This window comes from Numenius arquata, chromosome 6 (genome assembly GCF_964106895.1).
Source record: "Numenius arquata chromosome 6, bNumArq3.hap1.1, whole genome shotgun sequence".
Classification (NCBI taxonomy): Eukaryota; Metazoa; Chordata; class Aves; order Charadriiformes; family Scolopacidae; genus Numenius; species Numenius arquata.
In genome coordinates, this window is record NC_133581.1 from 51,084,454 (window position 1) to 51,103,899 (window position 19,446).

Here is a 19,446-nt window from a genome sequence, read left to right on the forward strand (position 1 = left end):
TAGTAGTAGTTGTGGGGTTTTTTTTGGGGGGTGTTGTTTTTTTGGCAATCTCGCATTGTGATACTCAGATAAAACAGTTTTGAATTAAATATATGTAAATACAAATTATGTTATATTTAATCCACTTTGTAGGTATGGAAGAGTTAATTATGTCCTGGCTCGAAGACTTGAACTTCTACGAGAAGTTGGGCGATTGCAAGAGAGTCTTGGAGTCCCAGGAGATGTTTCTTACACTTGCGAAACAGCTGGCCACTTTTTCTTATACCAAGTAAGGACTGAAATACTTCTACTGTATGACCTCAATATGTTATGAAACACTTTGTAAAAATTGGACTGAATTTTTCAGAATTGAGTCTAAAAAAAAATAGGCATTTTCTTTGGTGGTTCAAAACATAGTAACAGCTAAAGCTATAATTGCAACATTACTTACTTGTATTGCTATTGTTTTAAATTCTGTGCGATGACTCACCAGTTGAAAGGCTAGCATTGCTGCTCTTCATGACTGCTGGCAAAGATTCTGACCTGAAGTTTCTCCTTCAGATAGGAAAATCTGTGGGCTGCTTTACATTTTGGACAAGCATTAGGGCAACTATTTGATGATCCTGCTAGAAAGCTTCTGTGGTGTTACATGCTAGTGTGAAATCAGATGCATAGTATACAAAGTGGTGATCTTTCTGTATATCCCTCATTTCCCTTCCATATATTTTTCAGGGACATGGTCTATGTTAGCAATTAGCGTGGCTTAAGCAGACTTGTAGAGTGGTACTTAGGATCAAATGTATACACTATGTGGTTTTACAGAAGTTACTCTGGGCTAGTTTCAGTGTAGGCCTAAACATCAGATGGATATTAGCTGTTGAAGAATACTAGGAGCACTGCTAGAGCTCATCTTCTGGCCCCACATACCAATGTCAGAAGGAAAAGGAGGAGAGGCACCTCCAGGCACCAGAGCAGAGATTCCCCCATAGCTCACGGAGAGGACCATGGTGAAGCAGGCTGTCCCCCTGCAGCCCATGGAGGACCATGTCAGAACAAATATCCACACTGCAGCCCGTGTAGGACCCCATGCTAGAGGAGATGGATATGCCCTGAAGGAAGCTGCAGCCTGTGGAAAGCCCACGCTAGAGTAGGGGAGAAGTGTGAGGAGAAAGGGGTGGCAGAGGTGCAGTCTTACGAACTCAAATGACAAGCCCCATTTCTCCTGCACTGCTCAGCATGGGGAAGAAAAAGAAGAATTGGAAATGAAGGAGTGAAATTGAGCCTGGGAAGAATGAGGGGGTAGAAAAGAAAGACAAAACTAAAATCACCTTTCTCACCATCCCACTCTATTTTTAATCAGCAATAACTTAAATTAATTTTCCCCAAGTCAAGTCAGGTTTGCCTGTGGTGGCACTTGCTAGGTGATCTCCCTGTTCTTATCTCAACCCATAAGCTTTCCATCTTATTTCCGCCCCCCCCCTCCCCCCCCCCCCCGTGCTGTTGAGGAGGGAGAGCGAGACTTGCATGGTGGGAGTCTGGCAGCCAGCCAAGATCAACCCACCACAGCATCAAAGATGTTGTCCTGATACAAGGTCAAATGCTAATTTAAACATACCTTACTTTTGTGATTTTTTTTGTTTTTTAATACTGTATGCAAGACTATCCCTTGACAATGACTTTATGATACAAAAACTTGTAAATATGACACTTTTGTTTGCCATAGGTAATGTCTCGTTGGGAGGAGTATATCAGCAAAGTCAAAGTTAAAGGTGGAAAATCACCAGATGTTAAGGATGTTTCCAGTTTGTTTCCTTTTCACCAGTATTTTGCAAATGCTCCTCAACCAATTTTCAAAGGCAGATCCTATGAAGAAGATATGGAAATTGCTGAAGGGTGTTTTAGACATGTTAAGAAAATATTCACTCAGCTTGAGGTAAGATATGTAACTATTAAAGGTAAGTGGATCTGGCTAATCCTATAAAAAACTTAACAGATCCAAAATTCTCCTTTGTCTTGCATCCTAAAAGGAGTATATGCTTCTAGGCAGCTTCTTTAGCTTGCAAGGCATTTAGGTGAGAATTTCCACCTTTAATATAGGCATATTTCCCAGCAGGGACAAGGGTCTCATCTGTTTTATTTTGATCTTAGGAAAGAGCCATTCTGCATGTTTCTTTTTCACTGATTTGGGTCACAAGGGTTGGTGTGCCAGTCACTGCTCCTTTGATCCTCGCAGGGTCTTTGTATTTAGGGAGGGATAACCTACAAGTAACTTAAACAGATTATCTTCTGTTTTTCCCAGAATTGCTTGAGAGGCTTTTAAAAGTTAGGGTAAAGGTGATCTAGGTATCATTTGGTCATATTAACTCTATTGGTCTTTCTAGTACTGAACTTGATGTGATGTTATGATGCAGTAAAGCAGAAAACAAGAAGATGTAGTAAACCAAAATTTGGGGGGAGATTCTAATGGGGATCCTCAGAATCAATTAAATAACTGTCTGCAAATTTTTATATGCACACAGGTTACAGAATTCTTGGATGTTGTTTTTAAAAGATTGTTCTTTGAAATATTGCTGTTGCCAGGTTTAGCATAAAAAAATTATTCACATGGGATTGTTAATGGTAAATACCTTCATAACTTTCTGACATTATATTAAGAAGGTGGCCAGATATTTTGAGTAAATATATTTTATAAGCAATAATTTTTTGAATTCTAACTATCAAGATTTTCTTTTCTCCTCCATAGGAATTCAGAGCATTTGAACTTCTCCGCAGTGGCCTGGATAGATCCAAATACCTGTTGGTGAAAGAAGCAAAAATCATTGCCATGACTTGTACTCATGCAGCTCTGAAGCGACATGACCTGGTTGAATTAGGTTTCAAAGTAATGATTATACTAGAATTACTATGCTAATTGTTTTTTGGGCTCGGGTGTGTTTTTTCTCCCCCTTGTTTAAACCTTTTTATTTGTCCTAAATCTAGGCAACTAGATTATTTTGAGATGCATTTTTTTTATCAGTATATTTCAAATTGTAATTTTAGTGAAGAAAAATTTAACTTCTGTAAGTAAGAGGTGAGATGACTTTTAAGAAGTTACTGTATGTATAAAAATGCTTAGTAGTGCATCTCTATTTTAAAATAAAGTTAGATTTGCCATATTAGGTGATGAACAGCAGTGATGTGATTGAGTAATAAAATAAAGGCAGAATTGGGCAAATCCATGGCCTTTATAACTTTGTTTACCTAAAAAATTAATTATTTGAGGAAGAACAACTGTGACGCAATGCTGTTTTCACTCTAGTGAAAATGTAAGCCCTGATTGGTACAGATAAATCTGCCATCCATGTAGTAGAATTTCACCCTCTGACATTGATTTTTAGTAGTACCGGTATTTTTCCTGTAAGGTAAAATCCTGCTGTAACTGTCCCATCCAACAACACCCAAATGAGTAATTGATGCTTTCTTTTGGCAGGCTGAATAACAGCATTAATTTGTATTACTTGGTTGATGGACACCTATTTACTTTTTCTTTCTCAGTATGACAACATCTTAATGGAAGAGTCTGCTCAGATTCTGGAGATAGAAACCTTTATACCTCTCCTGTTGCAGGTAAGACCTGAATTATAAAACATATTACAAAAAATGATAAAGGAAAGTCTGTGTTCTTGAACAATATAGAATATTAAAAGGAAAATATCTTGTGCATAAAGTAACCTACAACTGATACTTGCCATTTGAGTGGACACTAAGAACTTTCACATTGTTCTACATTAGTTGTTTATCCTAGTTTTCTAATATTACAGAGTAAGCTAATACATTCTAAATATATTGCTTTTACTGACTAAGTAATAGTATTAGCAGGCTTTCATTTTGAAAACAAAAAAACGAATATACTTATGTAAACTAGGTCCTGGCTTTGTTACTTTTATTGTTTCTCATTTAAAGGTGATTATTGCTAATTTTAAAATTTTTAAAAAATAAATATTTTATATTAAATAATGGGTTTGTTTCCCGAGAACATAAGGCTTACGTAATTGCTCTGTGTCATCCTGTCGGCTTGTGCTGTTTGGTCAGTTTTAGTCAAGATTAATGGAGATAGAGAGATACCAAGTACCTGCAATTTCAGGGAAACGGGAGCCAAGTGAGAGGGAACATTCTAATTGATGTTACAACTCCACAAAAAAGAAAAGAAATGGTTACTGGTTCTACTTCTACTTTTGCCCAATAATTATGCACCTTTTGTCTAGCTAATTGGTAAATGTTTAGCCTGGAATAAACTGCGGCTTGTACTGTGTTTGGCAAACCAACAATTGGTAGATGAAGGAATGAAGATCTGATACAGTTGAGCAGAGGAAGCCTTGCAGCTGGAAAAGGGGCCAATGTGGCACAGGGAACATATACAGCACAGTCTTTAGGGAGCCAGGAAGAAATGACCCTGCAACGTAAGGGATTGTTGTAATAGAGGGTCAATGCTGCTACTTTTAAAGTTGAGTATCTTTCCCTAAAATCATTTACTCCGAACATTGTAAACTCAACACGTTCACTCAGTCTTGAAATTTTTGTGCTTCCACTGAAGGTTATCTCTGGTTGTTTTTAGCAACCTGAGCTCGAGATGCATCGCTTTCCTGTTTTAAGAGCTAGGGGATTTCACAAGTAAGCAAAATGTGCTTCTCGCACATCTGGAGCTCTGTAATCTCAGATTATCATGATAAAGTCGCATGTCTGGAAGTGAAGTAAGGGCTCTCTCAGGAGCTCTGTGCAAACCGTTTAGCTGTGAGAAGTCAGTAAAACTGAAGGCAGTCTGTGCTGTTCGTTTGATTCATACTCCAGTGGCTTTCTGAAAAATGCATAGTTTGCATTTGCTCGTATTCTAAAATTAAGTTTCCTTTTAGAAGTTTTCCCTGGAGCAGATATTTTCGTTGAAAAGCAGTAATTTTAAGTCTTCTAGAAAACGACATCTAAACTTTTGGATAATCATTCTAAAAGAAAATTAATATCAATTGAAAAAGGTGTGATAGAAACTCCATTAAATATTTGATATATTTGTGATTTTAGGTCATAATTTTTTTACTTTCCGCTTTAACAATGGGGAGTAGAACACAATTGTAGGAAAGTAACTCAGTATGGGCCTAGTGCACAAAAGAGTACACGTCCAAGTTAACCATATTGCTACTAAAGCTCCAGTCCTGTTCTCAGCTGCTGTTTTAGCTCTGTAGGTTTTTAAGTTTTAGGGATATTAATGTAGTTCTTTAACACTTTCTTGACATGTTAAAGACTTGATGAGTTTTGATGATTCTGAGGCAGCTAATTCACCTTCTAAACCCCAGATACTGCCTGAACTCTGGACAGGAGCACATATTTGTCCGTCTTGTTGGGTTGTTTAGAGAGCAAACCACTACTGGGTGAGGTTTCTCACAAATCATGAAAACAGTGATAGTCAAGCTCTCTTTTCCTTTCACTTATTAGTTCAGCAATTATAATAATACAGTGAAAGATACTTGGTTCCTCTCTGTCCTGCAGGCTCTAGAAACGGTAGTCTCTAGAACAACATTCAATTTAATTAAACCTAAAATACAAGAATTCTTCTTGCTGTTTAGTTAGATTCACCTAACTGTCAGGTATGGAGGTGTAAGTTGTCGTTTAGGTGGGTTCTGCAATTAGGTATTTAAATCTGTGTGCATAAAGACACATGTAATACTTTAGGCTATTGCTTTTGTGTTTTGGCAGTCTTGAATTTAATGCTACGACATTGTACTGTAGTGCTGTGTAATGAATAATTCCTGCATGGCTTTTACCATAGTTTTCATTGATAATTAAATTATTATATTTAGTGAAATAAGCATCTTGCAGTGTTTTTCAAATGTTTGAATGAGCATTGAATAACCAGATGCATCAGGCTGGTGAGGTGGAATAAGTGTATATAAGCAATGCAGAAGCTGAAGAGTTTTGTGTAATTAAAACAGACCATTTCACCATGGAGCCATATTCTGGGGGATATTCCATGACCATTCTTACAAGAGCCATCCAAATAGTCCTTGAAAATTCAGGGTATTTTTAACAAAACCTAAAGAACTAAGCTTCCAGAGCAGAAGTACTTGATTTCTTGCACTTGCAATCCAGAGTAAGAAATTTTTAAAAACAGAGTTCTTTGGAGGGCTCCTTCTCTGAGATTGCAATTGCTGAGAAGAGCAGAATGATTATATAGAATGCTGGGTTTTCTCCAAATCAGTAACCTTTTTGGAGGAAAAAAATATAAAAAAAATCTTTTCCATGCCGTTGAAAATAATTTCCATCCTCTTAGTTTCTTACTAAGGCATCTTCAGGCTTGATGAACTGGGCAGTCCAGAGTACAGTTTTCATCCCTTGCTCTCTGATCAGAGAGAGCTTCAGCACTCTTCCCCTTCAAGTGGCAAGAAAAGGAATTTTAGACTTTGTCTTGAATAGTGGGGAAAGGGAAATAGTGCTATGGGAAAAGGGAAATATCACAGGAGTGTGTAAGAAATGAGGGTTTAAATTGTAAAACTGGCAGATGGAAATGTTCAGGATTCTAATTCCTGGATAACATTACCCACGTCTGGTCCTTTTTTGTCCCTATGTTACAACATTCCTTCAGGAGCTCTGTCAGTATGTAACATAGATACACAAAGGATAGTGAGGAACTGGAAAGAGATAGACCAAACATACTGAAGAGCATTCAGTCCAGGAGCTGGGGTGAGGATTAATTAGAGGCACATCCTGGTCATGGAATAGGCCAAGTGGGAATTCCAGAGCTAAACAGGTGAAGCACATGAACCACGGAGACGCTTGAAAAGCAGGCTCAGTTTGTGCCCCAGACATGAGAGCACTAAAATTGCTTAAGATGCTTTAGGCACTTCATATTCACTATCTCAGAATCTAAAAGATAATGTTTAAAAGACTGTCCTATAGTAATAGTACTGTGTAGAAATCGGGTTTTTCACTACTGTAACTTCTGTAATTGGTTGTTCCTTTTGTCCTCTGATAATACACTACTTTTGGCCTTTAAAACAATGTAATACGATATTGATCCTGATGTTTCTCTGCTGATTTTAATAGGTAAACTTACCTGTTGCTTTATAAAAACAAGACTATTTGAAATACTACTCCCTTTTTCTGGTAGTAGATTGGAAAGAAGCTAGTAGTTGTCTTTAAAAGAACTGCAGTTTAGTGTAGCTTAAGAACAAATGTTGAAATTTAGGGCTAATCTAAGACAGCCAGTTTGACTGTTAATGTGTTGTAATTACGTGCCTTGATTATATTATAATAGTTACAGTCATGTAATTGTTTAATTTTAGAACCCTCAGGATGGCTTCAGTCGTTTGAAGCGGTGGATTATGATTGGTGACCACCATCAGTTGCCACCAGTCATTAAGAACATGGCTTTTCAAAAATACTCCAACATGGAGCAGTCCCTTTTTACACGGTTTGTTCGTGTTGGAGTGCCAACTGTTGATTTGGATGCACAAGGAAGAGCAAGAGCAAGGTGAGACAGAGAAAATGGCATGTCTACTTTGTAACAAACTACCAGGACAAAAATTGGAAAAACACACCTAGTATTGGAAACTTCTTTCCTATTACTAGGAGAGCAGTTTACAAAACTAATTTAGTTGTTTTGTTCCATTTGTTTCAGCTTACACTAGGAAGACAGATTTTACCTTGCTGAAATGCAATCAGTTGTACTTTCTTTTTGTAATATAGTAGTACTCTGCTACTGTATGAGTACTTTAATGAAAATGCTATTTAAAAGAATTTTAATAGTCTTAAGTGTTTGGGTTTTTTACAGCTGAGATCTTTTTCCAGAAACTTCCTTTTCTAAACGAATATATTTAATATATTCAAGGCGAATAAAGATTCTTTATTCAGCCTTGAATATCTCATATTTCCCTTATGGTCTACAAAAATATACTTTTCTTGTAGTATTTCAGCAGAGCTCCAACTTTGGAGAAAACCAGGCTCTCCACACAAAAGTGTAATGCCTTTTTTTTTTTTTTTTTTTATTAAAAGTGATACTGCTTCTCTGCAGTAAGATAACTTTTCTTTTTATCCATGTATTTGTTATTTCATTGTGGTAATTTAGATGTCAGATTTATTTATTGTGTAAAGTACATGTTTGTGGTTTCATATTAACATGGAAAAATAAAACCAAAGAAGAGAAAATGACTCCATATAAGATCGTGCTGTTTAAGTTTAGTTTTAAATCCTAATTTTTTTAGGCATAAAGTGGAATGAACAATGTGAAAGAGAACTTTAATTTTTTTTAATATAAGAATATGTAGAATATTATTTTCTAGTCATATGCATAACAATTACTTTCAGTATGACTTTAAAAATGCAAATTATATCTGAGTATGATGATAAGTTTATTTTTCTGTCTGCTATTTTGTAACATCTCATAGAACTTCTTCGAGATAAGAGAGCAGAAGAATCACTTCACTTTGCAAGCAATCTCTTGATCAAGGATTTTTTTTCCATACCTTCTTATGCTTTGTCTTTTCTGATAATAGGTAGCTCCCTGGTGAACCGTCTGCTACTTTATCTGCTCTGGAGATTGTTGTGCATTTCTGCATGAGGCATTTTGGTTATATTACTGTCCCTATAAATACCAGATATGATTAAGAATTACATAGATTTTTGTTGCTTCCCTTCACATCTCATGTTAATACATGGCAATACACAAAATAAGAAAATAAATTTCTTTTTGCAGTAAGAGGCTAAGAGGCTTTACAGCAGATAATGCAGAAAATCCTTTTTCCTTTATTCCTTCCTTTTTGTAAAGAAGCATTAATATTCCTTAAGTTTTGTTCCCCATGAAAATTCCTACTATATTTCTTTGCAAAATGTGTACCCTTTAGAGCAGAGCTGATCAAGTGTAACAGGTTTCAGGGTGAATGTGCTGCGTTGAGCTTTCTGAAAAGTGAAATCTGAAGTTTTCTGTGAGAGAGAACCGAACAGAATCAAAACTTAAAAGATGGTTGCTGGATAATTTGTAAAAGTATGTGTATTTATATCTGTACAGGCTATTCAGCAGTATTTTTTTCCACTGAAAACCTATGGCAGCATTCATCTTCCAAGCAAGGGGTTGTGTGTGTCTGAACTATTTTGAGTGAGTTCAAGAACCTGCTCTAACTGTTTGGGGTTTGTCTCTGTGTGTCTTTGGGCAGTTTATGCAACCTCTACAACTGGCGTTACAAGAATCTGGGTAACCTGCCTCACGTGCAGCTTCTGCCAGAGTTCAGAACAGCCAACGCTGGCTTTTTATATGACTTCCAGCTTATAAACGTAGAAGACTTCAATGGTGTGGGAGAGTCTGAACCCAATCCGTATTTCTATCAGGTAAGAGAAATATTACACGTATACTTTATTTAATCTGGATGTGGCTTACTAAATCTGCAAAGAAGACAGACTATCACAATACCAGAAACTGATGTTTAATTCATGTTCTCAGATAGTCATGCGTGTGCATGATTTTTTTTTTCTCCTTTAATCAGTTTTGAGTGTTGAAAATTATAACGTATTATGTTGTGCTTTTTGTTCAAAGTGAATGATTTTGCTTGATATCTACGCTTCCTCAGTGTTGTGAGAGGGGTGAGATTTGGTGTATAATTCATTATGAAACGTTGTTTTGGCCTATGGCAAATAAAAGTCCATTGTAATTCAGTTGTACTGCCATGATAGTGAAATGAACAGTAGCATTTCCCCTGTACATGAAGGATCAAAGTTTGCTGTGTGGCACATTTGGGTCTGAAGAGTCACTGTTTTGATTTTGATCTATATGTAAGAATGCTAAAAAGCCCATTCATAAAAGAATGAAACAATACTGCAGGAAATATACATAAGAAGCAGGGAGACATTAGAGGCTGAAGTAAATTACCAAAAAAAACCTTAGCCTTGGAATTTCTCAACTACATTTTCAAATTAAGCCAGCAACAACAGCCTCTGTCTATTTTTCTTAAATATAGGAAAACGTTTAACTTTTGGAAGGAGATGCTTACATTTTCAGTCTTATTTTTCTTGTTCTAAAAACAGAAATGAAAACAAACTCTAGTATTGTTAATTACCAGTGTGGGTTTCAGCAAAGTTAGAGGCTGGAGCTGTGTGCAAGTTAGTAAGTTCAATTCAAACGTGGAATTACACCTTGTATTTCATTTAATATTACAGAAAGCAAACAATATACTTTAACATGATAATATTTGTAGTCGTTTTTTCCCTGTGAAGATTGTTGAGAGTTATGTTAGTCTATTTTTAAAAAAGTATGAAAGATATTCATGGATTCCTCTCACTTTTTTTTTTTTTTTTAATTTTTAATTAGAAGTAGTGTGCTATTAGTGAACAAAGCAGTGGTAAGTCATAATCCACTGTATTTCATTTCTAGTTTGAGGACAGGGTTGTTTGGAGGGAAGAGTTTCTTATGATTTTGTTTTTTAAGCTGTAACACTGTAATGTAGAAGTAGTAAAAGGTTGTCCTGTGGAACAGCTGAAAGTAGCACCTTAAAAACAGGATTCTGATAACTGAGAATCTGAGCGTTGCTTTAGTCCGCTTCTGGGCCAGAGAAGGGTGAGAACACTCGCACAAAGACACAGAACTCCTTTATCATTATAAAAGTGCTTTCATGAGAAAACTCTTATTATAAGTCCTACAGTAAATTTTTTTCCTGATCTTGAGGATGGAGAGGTATTAGCAGAGCGTGTTGGTGACATTGCGTGGTTTTTCATGAGGTAGCAAATTCCTACCATGTATTATTTCTCTCTTTGTGAATTTGGGCATTTCTTTCCAGGCTTAAAGGGGATTAGGATTTGCAGAATAGCTTTACACCCACAGGTGTCTGGGGTGCATAACAACTGCATTTTCCAAGTAATGCAGAGCCACTTTAATAAGAGGAAATAAAAAGAGGCTGGTGTGTCTAGCCTAGTCAAACATACACCAAGTGGGGATACGATTCCCAGTATAAATAGGGCAGAAATAAATGTCAGCAATCAAAGGTAACTTTTTAGCCTGAAGGATAATTTTTGTTGATGTAAAAGGCATTTAAACAGGCTATGAATAACTTCAGTCCAGAAGTAGGACAAAACCTACTACAGTCAGAAGAGTGGTGCTATGGGACAGACACTTATTAGTAGTAATGGCACAGGAAAAAAGTTACAAAATGCAAAATAATAACTGGTCATTTGAAATTCAATACATATGGCCTCAGTAGAAATAACTGGATTTGATAATCCAGGTGTCTCTCCTAATTAATAGTTGAAAGGAGTTTAGTTACTCTAGTTCAACTAGTTCGTTCTTTCATCTCACTGGACAGTGAGTCACTGCAACGTTTTTGCATGCTTATATGGAACCACGTTAAATTAGTACTAAGTGTTTTTTAAAACATTGTATTTAAATACAAGTATCTGTATTCTTATCAGCTTGTAATACTTTTTTTAAGAAACTAGCTTTTTGCATGTGACCTTTAGGAAGGAAAAATTAAGTATTGCTTGAGTTCTGTAAAATATAGTTAAGGTGGCAGTTCCATTGGGCAGACAGCTATAAGCATATAAATGCATTTTTATACGACTGTGTAAATATTTAATAGCTTATAAATAGAATTTAAATGGATTATTAAATATTTAGATTTTAATCTTGTATTGAAATAAAACTGGGAGCTTCTGACTAGATATTGGAAACTGTCAATCAATAGCTAACAATAATACTGATGCAGAGATTTTCAGCAATGAAGAGGAATTGGAATGAAATCATTAAACCTACTTGTGGTTCTTTTGTTCTTTCAAAATGGCTTTTAAGTGAGCAAATAGATTGAGAAAAAATTCTCAGCACTGAGATTTTTGTCTAAATACGTGATAATGTCACTTTTATTCTTTCCAACCTTAGAAGTTGAGTAACCCCTTTTTATTTTTTTTTTTTTTTTCCCTCTCTTTTCTTTTAAACTTAAGAATCTTGGTGAAGCAGAGTATGTTGTAGCACTCTTCATGTATATGTGCCTGCTTGGTTATCCTGCAGACAAGATAAGTATCCTGACAACATACAATGGACAGAAACACTTGATCCGTGATGTCATTAATCAGCGATGTGGAAATAATCCACTGATTGGACGACCAAACAAGGTGACTTTGAAAATATATCAATCATTGGAGTGGTTCTGGTTTGTTTGTTTATTAAATTGTCGTGTTATAGAACAGACTAATTGAATAGATTCAAAGCTTTTTGCACAAGTATTCCCTGGTTAACTACACATTTATTAACCTACATTCTGTGGAACTTCATAGAGTAGTGCCCTCATTTCTGCCCATTTGTAATTTGACATACGAACAAACTGAAGTCAGTGAAGTTGGAAAGGCTACAGACTACATGGGAAAAGAAAATAACTCTTTGTCATTTATTTTGTCCTAAAAAAAACCAACCCACACCCCAGAACCACATCTTTAGGAAGATCCACCCAAAGTGGAAATAATTTGTTAAATGTATGATGACAAATCTGATTAAACAAATAAAAAAACATAGTTATAAAAGTCTGTGCTAATTCTGCAGGTTAAAACTCTGTATTTTGAAATGGATGGTTTTCCGCAGTCTTTTGTTATTAACACCCCACTGTTAGCTGTCTGAATTGCACCAAAATGTGAAAGAGCCCTATACAGTCAGACGAAAGCTCCTCACAACATCTCCCAAAAAGAACAGGCTGATAATTTTTGATTAGAGGTCACTTAAAACAGAGTAAAAGCATTTTCTTTTCCTGCTTACTGCAGTCTCTCTCCAAAGCTGCTGTTAAAATTTTGGCGTCATGTTTTAATTAAAATGGCAAAGATCAACTTACCAAGATTTTTTTTTCTTTGGTTTTTGATTCTCTAGGTAACAACTGTGGACAGATTTCAAGGTCAACAAAATGATTATATTCTCCTTTCACTAGTGCGTACCAAAGCTGTAGGCCACCTTAGGTATGTAAGAAGATACTCTTGTAGTGTCATTAAACTGCACGTTTTCTGTATCGGAAAGGTGTTCATAGTACATTATACAAAAGTGTTCAGTTATTTGAGTATGTAGTAGAAATGGAGTTTAATGGTATGTATTGAATGAAGTTGAGGCATACTTTCTCTTATAACTGCCTGGTACCCTCTTCACAACCACTTCATCCTTTACACTATAATTAGTTTGAATTACTGCAGATAGGCTGAACCTTGGTTTCACTCTAGTAGAATAGTAGGAATGTAATGCTTGTTGAACAAATACAGGCTTAAATTTTCTCACAGATTCTTTCCTGTAAGTGAACTTTTTGTATATATTCTATTTTTAATATATTAGAAGTATCATTGGTCACTGCATAGGTTGCATTATGATGTGGAGTTTAAAATGTTTGTACTTCATTTTTGGGATAGGGTGGAGAAAACTCATCTTACTGCTGCTGAATAGACAAGTCTATCAAACTCATGTTTGCTCATTCAGGAATGCAGAAATGCTATTGTGATTTATTCTCAATGTAAATCTTTACCTCTGAAGTCTGGGAAAACAGTAATTTTTTTCATATCATTATCAGTACAGTGAACCCTTTTTATATAATGGTTCTAGGATTTGGTAGTTATTGGAACAGTAGGTAGGGAAAAAAAAACCAAAGGCAAAATAGTATCGTAGAATCACAGAATAGTTTGGGTTGGAAGGGACCTTAAAGATCATCCACTAGACCAGGTTACTCAAAGCCCTGTCCAGCCTGGCCTTGCGGATGCCCCATGCCTGGAGGTGTTCAGCTTCTCTGGGCAACCTGTACCAGTGTCTCATCACCCTGACAGTAAAGAATTTCATCTAAGTTAAATCTACCTTCCTTCAGTTTAAAAGCATTACCCCTTGTCCTATCGCTACGCTCCCTGATCTTTCCTGTAGTCCCCCTTTGAGTACTGGAGGCCTGCTGTATAAGGTCTCCGGAGCATTTAGTAGATTATTTTATATTTCCTTTAAGACTTCTGTATACTTAGCGTTATTTTTATTGCAACTATGTTATCAGTGAAAGAACATGATTGGGTTTTTTTGTTTTTGAAGGGATGTCCGACGATTAGTTGTTGCCATGTCAAGAGCCAGGCTCGGGCTTTATATCTTTGCAAGGGTATCACTGTTCCAGAACTGTTTTGAGCTAACTCCAGCTTTCAGCCAACTCACAGCTCGACCACTTCACCTCCATATCATTCCCACAGAATGTTTTCCAACAGCAAGACAGGTAGGAACAACTGCTCTGAATTTTGCTATCTACAATGGGCATTTGTGTTTGCCTGCTTTTTTTGAATGGGCTATAAGAGGTAGGACCATCTTCTCTGCTAAACCAGTGCCTCTTGGATAATTATGTCCCTAGAGTTAACTTTCATCATGATAAACACTAGAAGGTTTTAATTGATTTTTTTCCATAAAATTTATTTATTAATGAAACTCTCTTGTGCCTGCTTTTTCCTAAGTTCTGCCTGTGTAAGTGATTAAATATTTTTCCTTTATGATAAGTAGGTAAGCTATTAGTGTGTTACATATTTGTGGTCTTGTTATGAAACAAAATGTTACTTCTCAAAAAAAACTTAGAGGTAAAATTACATTTGACTGTGTAATTCAGGATAACCCAATTAATATTTTTGGTTTTGTTTTTTTTTTAAATTGGGTCCAGAATCGCATAAGAGTTTTGCTGCTGAGCTAAGTTCATAGGTGTGAAAACGCACTAGATTTTTAGGGGAAGGTTTGTATTAAGCATCTAGCAGAGAACACAGAGAGTAGGATGCTAAATGAAGAAATGGAGGAGCAGATCTGCTTTGCTTCCTGGAGCTTTGAGAAGGGGTGCCTGCAGGTACTCAAAATTCAGTTACAGATCTTTCCCTGGTCTTAAGTCCTGTTGACAAGTTTGTGAGGGAGCCGTGAAACTTTCAGGTCCACTGTGCAACTAAGACTACAGTGTGTATGGTCAGTGAATATGAGGAAGAAAGAGCTGGACAGTGGTGGACAAGTGGTGGACTAAGTCCAAATCTAATCCTACACTATTTGTGCCTTTAATATGTTAAATGTGTCGGGTCCAAATGTACTTTATGAAGTAAGCATCAGAACCCAGCCTTTCCTTTTGAAATTTATTTGTTGATTTAAGTTCTACACTTCCTATCTTTCCAAAGAATTTAGTTATTTTTTTCTTTAAAAAGCATTATTTAATTTCTTGAGTTTGTTTTCTAATGTAGTTAAATAACCTTTGAATAATGGTTGTTTTGCTTTGCTTTCCTTGCTGAATGTCCACTTTTTTTCCCCTTCCCTAGAATGGAGAAAGACCTTCTCACCAAATACATGTTATTAAGAACATGCCACAAATGGCTAACTTTGTGTACAATATGTATATGCACATGATACAGAGCACACGCCATTATCAACAGGTAAGGACCTTCTGGCTTTTGGAAGGTGCACGTTTAAAATAAAATTGATTTTTAGTGATATGAGATGCTGTTGATGTTTGTGACTGTTTCTGTTTTGTTTAAAACTCAAGAAGGTTTTATGACTGGCAATGAGAACATTAAGGTCTTTAAAATCTTGCAGTAGCAAGATTGGTATCTTTCAGTAATTTAAGGCCCCAAAACCAGCAGTAATTGATGCTGAGTGCTAGACATGGCTCTGTCTGGGCTCCAGAAATTTGTCACTAATACTAAAAAGCTAGCCTGTCCAGTATTTACTTGAAGTAAACAGGCGTATTATGTTTCAGGTCAGTGCAGGCAGTGCTATTATAGCACCACTGCATGCTGCAATAATGTTTTGTAATAGACGTTTTAATGACAAGCTGCAGTGTATAGAAGGACCAGATCATGTCTTGGAACCATTTTAACCCTGTTAGCTCACTGTGTTACCCAAACTGGTGAGCAGCTGTAGCATTTTTATTCTGGAGTGTTTTTTTTCAGCACTAGTTCAGCACCAAGCGAAATAGCATGGGGTTGGAAGAAGGTGTAGATGGTTTCTCACTTCTGTACCTAATTTTGTCAGTGTTTAATCCCTGAAGCAGAATTCAGAACCCAGCAGAAACACCTTGTCTTCTTATGTACGTGAGCAGAGCTTTAAGGTAGTTTAGATAGTACAGTGAGCAGAGAGCTGCCTTTACTCAGTGTACTTGGTAGTTGACAGCAAACACAAAGGGAGAGGTCTTACATGCTACCCCTCAACTGTATTAACTTTCACTTAATGTCCGGGATGTCTCATGATTATATTACCTATAATTTATTCTTTCATGGTACTCTGAAGTTCCCTTGTTGGTTTTTGCTCTTTTGAAGGATTTCCAAAAGTGGAAAAAATTGATGTAAAAGGACACTACTCACTCTGTATTAGCTGGCTGTGGGAAGAGCGTGTGAGCGTGGCTCTGTCCTTGAACAGATTAGTCCAAGGTGTTTGTCTGTGAGATGTAGGTTCTGTTCTTTAATGCAAGGATGTTTCTCTGTCACCTTCTCTTCCTTCCTTCTTCCAGCGACTGTTTCATCTAGTATGGAACACTGTAATCAGTAGAGATCAGAACCTGAAATTCTCCTTTAACTGAATATCAGACTTACAGATAGAAAATGTCTTTTCCTCTGCAGTTCTTATCCAGTGTATCTTTAATTTTTTTTTTTTTTTATTTTTTTTTTTTCTTCTGGGCGGCATAGCTTCAACCAACTTTGAAGCATTTCGCTACCTAGAAAAAGCCTTTTTCCAGGTGGGCAGGATACTTTCTCACCATTTTGGGGAAGTGCTCTAATTATCTGTCTCCTGTAAAGATAAAGGGGATAGAGAAAGAGGAGCGAAACTACTAAAATCCTCTCTTCTTGTAACTCTATTTTTATTTTTTTTTTTAAGTAGTGAAAGCTCACACTGTTTTGTTAGAAACCTAGTCCTATAAGCACATGATAAGACTTGTTTTGGAGCCAGTTTGTCTAATATACTTGGAGATCTCTCAGCCATGCAGATCATGTGTGATTAAGATTCAGTGGACTGTGCAGTTGGTCACATTCAGATGCAAATGAAGAGCCTTGTCAAAACTGAGAATTGTATACTTATCCTGGAAAGCAGATGGTAGCATCTGAATTTTACCAAAAGATGGGTTTGCTTGACAGCTTAATCAAATATGGAACCGACCCTTCTAATACCAGTTTTTCTTTTTAGCATCCTAATCTTATCTGTTGTTAGCTAAAATTAGTTACAAAACTGCTGGTTTCCTACTGCGGCAATGAATCACTTTCTCCTTGCAGGAGAAGCCAAAAAGTGAACTACAAAAAAAAAAAGAGGCAGGCATTAAATTTCTTTTACCTTATTTAGTACAACATGATATTTTTCAGTTTCTTTTATGCTACTCTTAACAGTAGTAGTCACGAAGCACAGCATTCATCTGACTAAATCACAGAAGAAGTCTGAGTTTGTCTCATGCATCAGGAATATTTTTTTATAATTAAAGGTTCTCTGGCTTTGAAATACACCTTAGTGTGAACAAATGGATTACAGGGACTGGTCTGATAACTTCAAAGTCTATAAAATCTCTGGTATCTCTGGTACCATATCTCTGGTAGTCATAATTGCGTCATAGATTTTGCCTATGCTTGTCAGAAATTTGTAATATTAGTGTCATCTAACTGACAATAAGACTTCACTGTAATTAAACACTTAATTTGTCATATGAAGCCAAGTTGACTTTAAGCTAAAAAAAACCCAAACCTAAGCAATCATCCATGGGAGGTTTATCAAGCTTTCATTTCATTAAAATGCTTCACAGTATTCCAGGGAAATACCATTAAATAACGGCAGGCTGCAAGAAGTAGGAGTGTTTTGTACAGCCGGGAGTTGTAATGCATTCTTCAGCGTAGTCTGCAGCTCACTGTATTCATGCTATTTTTTTCCAAAGTCTGTAATATAGCTACCATTTCTGATTATAATGTTTTGCAACCTACTTTTCCAGAAGTATTATGTGAAAAATATCAAAGCATTGCTCTGTTACTGGAACTTACATTGTTTTACACTTACAGCTGAGGGTGAAAATTTTATAAGTATAGATAACATTCCCATAAGTTTTTATAAGATGTTTCAAGGGGAAATTACAGGAATGAGTTGTTAAAGACAGGCCAGCTAGAGACCTCTAAAAGCAAGTTAAACATATCTTGGAGTTTGAAATGGTAATTGACGAGATTACGGTAGGAATGTGCTTGTTGCTCCAAGTAGGGATTTACCATAGCTCTGTTGTTGTCTGGCTGTTCGGGATAATGAAATGTGTTTGATATCCTTGAATTGGAAGTACTGAGTTTTTAACACCCTTCTTTCAGGCAAAAAATGTGTCTAATAAGACCCTTGTGTGAGCTAAAATTATTCTTTTTTTTTGTTGTTGTTATACAGGAGTTAAGTGCCTACAAATGATTAGGGCTTCTGAATTTTAAGTCGTTGTTGTTAACCTGTTATCTAATACAAAGTCTTAAATATAAGGCGAATAGTTCAAGCTAAAATAGGAACAGATGCCCAAGTAGATGTATTTGTTGTAAAAACTGAAATTCCTTTATTTATTTATTGTTTGATATCATCTAGCGTTTACTGCCCCCACCTGCCATGACTGAAGAAGCTGAAACTACTCAAACTCAAGAGACTGAAGTAGAAGGTGAAGCGCAAGCCATGCAGGAAGAAGCAGCAGCAGCAGAAAATAAGGTAGAGGAAGAAGCAATAAAGGAAGGAGAATTGAAAGTGGCCGAAGTGGATGAACATCGAACGATGCCAGAACACCCCGGAAGAGACAGTGATAGTGGAGACAGTGAGCCTGAGAATGAGACTGAAAAGTGATACACGTGATGTTTGTCCTCTACATGTTTGGGAAACAGATGGGGGAAAAAAGCAGTTAAATATAATTGCTATTTTTACATTGACTTTTTAAAATGGTTGCTTGTGTAAACGTGACCTGTTTCATATATTTTTCACTGAATATTTTGTGGACAAGCAAAAAGTTTGACAAACGTTTTACTGAGTTCTTGTCAGTATGAGTAATGTAATTTGTTTAATGGCTTCAAATGATACACAATTTGCTTTTTATAGGTTGTTCAGTAAAGATGCTTTTTATACCAGTTTTGAATATTTGACCTTTAATTCAGTCACTGAGTTATCCATTAAACTTCACTAAATAATTAGATTCAGTATTGGTCAGACACTCTTTATAGCTTCCTTAGTATTTTGCAGTGGAGAATTCCGTCCGCAGAGCTGTGCTTGTATATGCTGAGATGGTATTTTAGGCGTAGGCTCAAGTTCAGTAAGATATTTAATTGTATCTCTGAGAAGTGTGAAGTACCATGGGAGTTTGCAATGTTTAAACGGTTTATTGAATTGGGACCTTAGCAGGTTCTCAGAATTTCATAAGGCCCAGATACTTGTAGCGATTTCTCATTGACTTCTGCTGCTGTTTTTAATTGATCATTATTTACAGAAGAAGTAAGGTTGCAGCTTCTCAACAGCACTCTTTTTTTTTTTTAAAT

General features: G+C 36.3%; 1 protein-coding gene across 1 annotated transcript in view; it reads left to right on the plus strand.

Annotated features, from left to right (window-relative positions):
* The window catches only part of AQR (aquarius intron-binding spliceosomal factor), a 56,678-nt gene extending 37,569 nt beyond the window's left edge, over positions 1–19,109 (plus strand). Inside the window, exons 25-35 of the mRNA XM_074150027.1 lie at positions 133–268; positions 1,703–1,912; positions 2,723–2,860; positions 3,514–3,585; positions 7,290–7,477; positions 9,156–9,327; positions 11,923–12,093; positions 12,836–12,921; positions 14,015–14,189; positions 15,253–15,366; positions 18,515–19,109. Of these exons, the coding sequence (XP_074006128.1) occupies positions 133–268; positions 1,703–1,912; positions 2,723–2,860; positions 3,514–3,585; positions 7,290–7,477; positions 9,156–9,327; positions 11,923–12,093; positions 12,836–12,921; positions 14,015–14,189; positions 15,253–15,366; positions 18,515–18,763 (1,711 nt within the window). The 3' untranslated portion in view covers positions 18,764–19,109. The remainder of the gene's footprint in view (positions 1–132; positions 269–1,702; positions 1,913–2,722; positions 2,861–3,513; positions 3,586–7,289; positions 7,478–9,155; positions 9,328–11,922; positions 12,094–12,835; positions 12,922–14,014; positions 14,190–15,252; positions 15,367–18,514) is intronic.
* Positions 19,110–19,446: the final 337 nt, after the last annotated feature.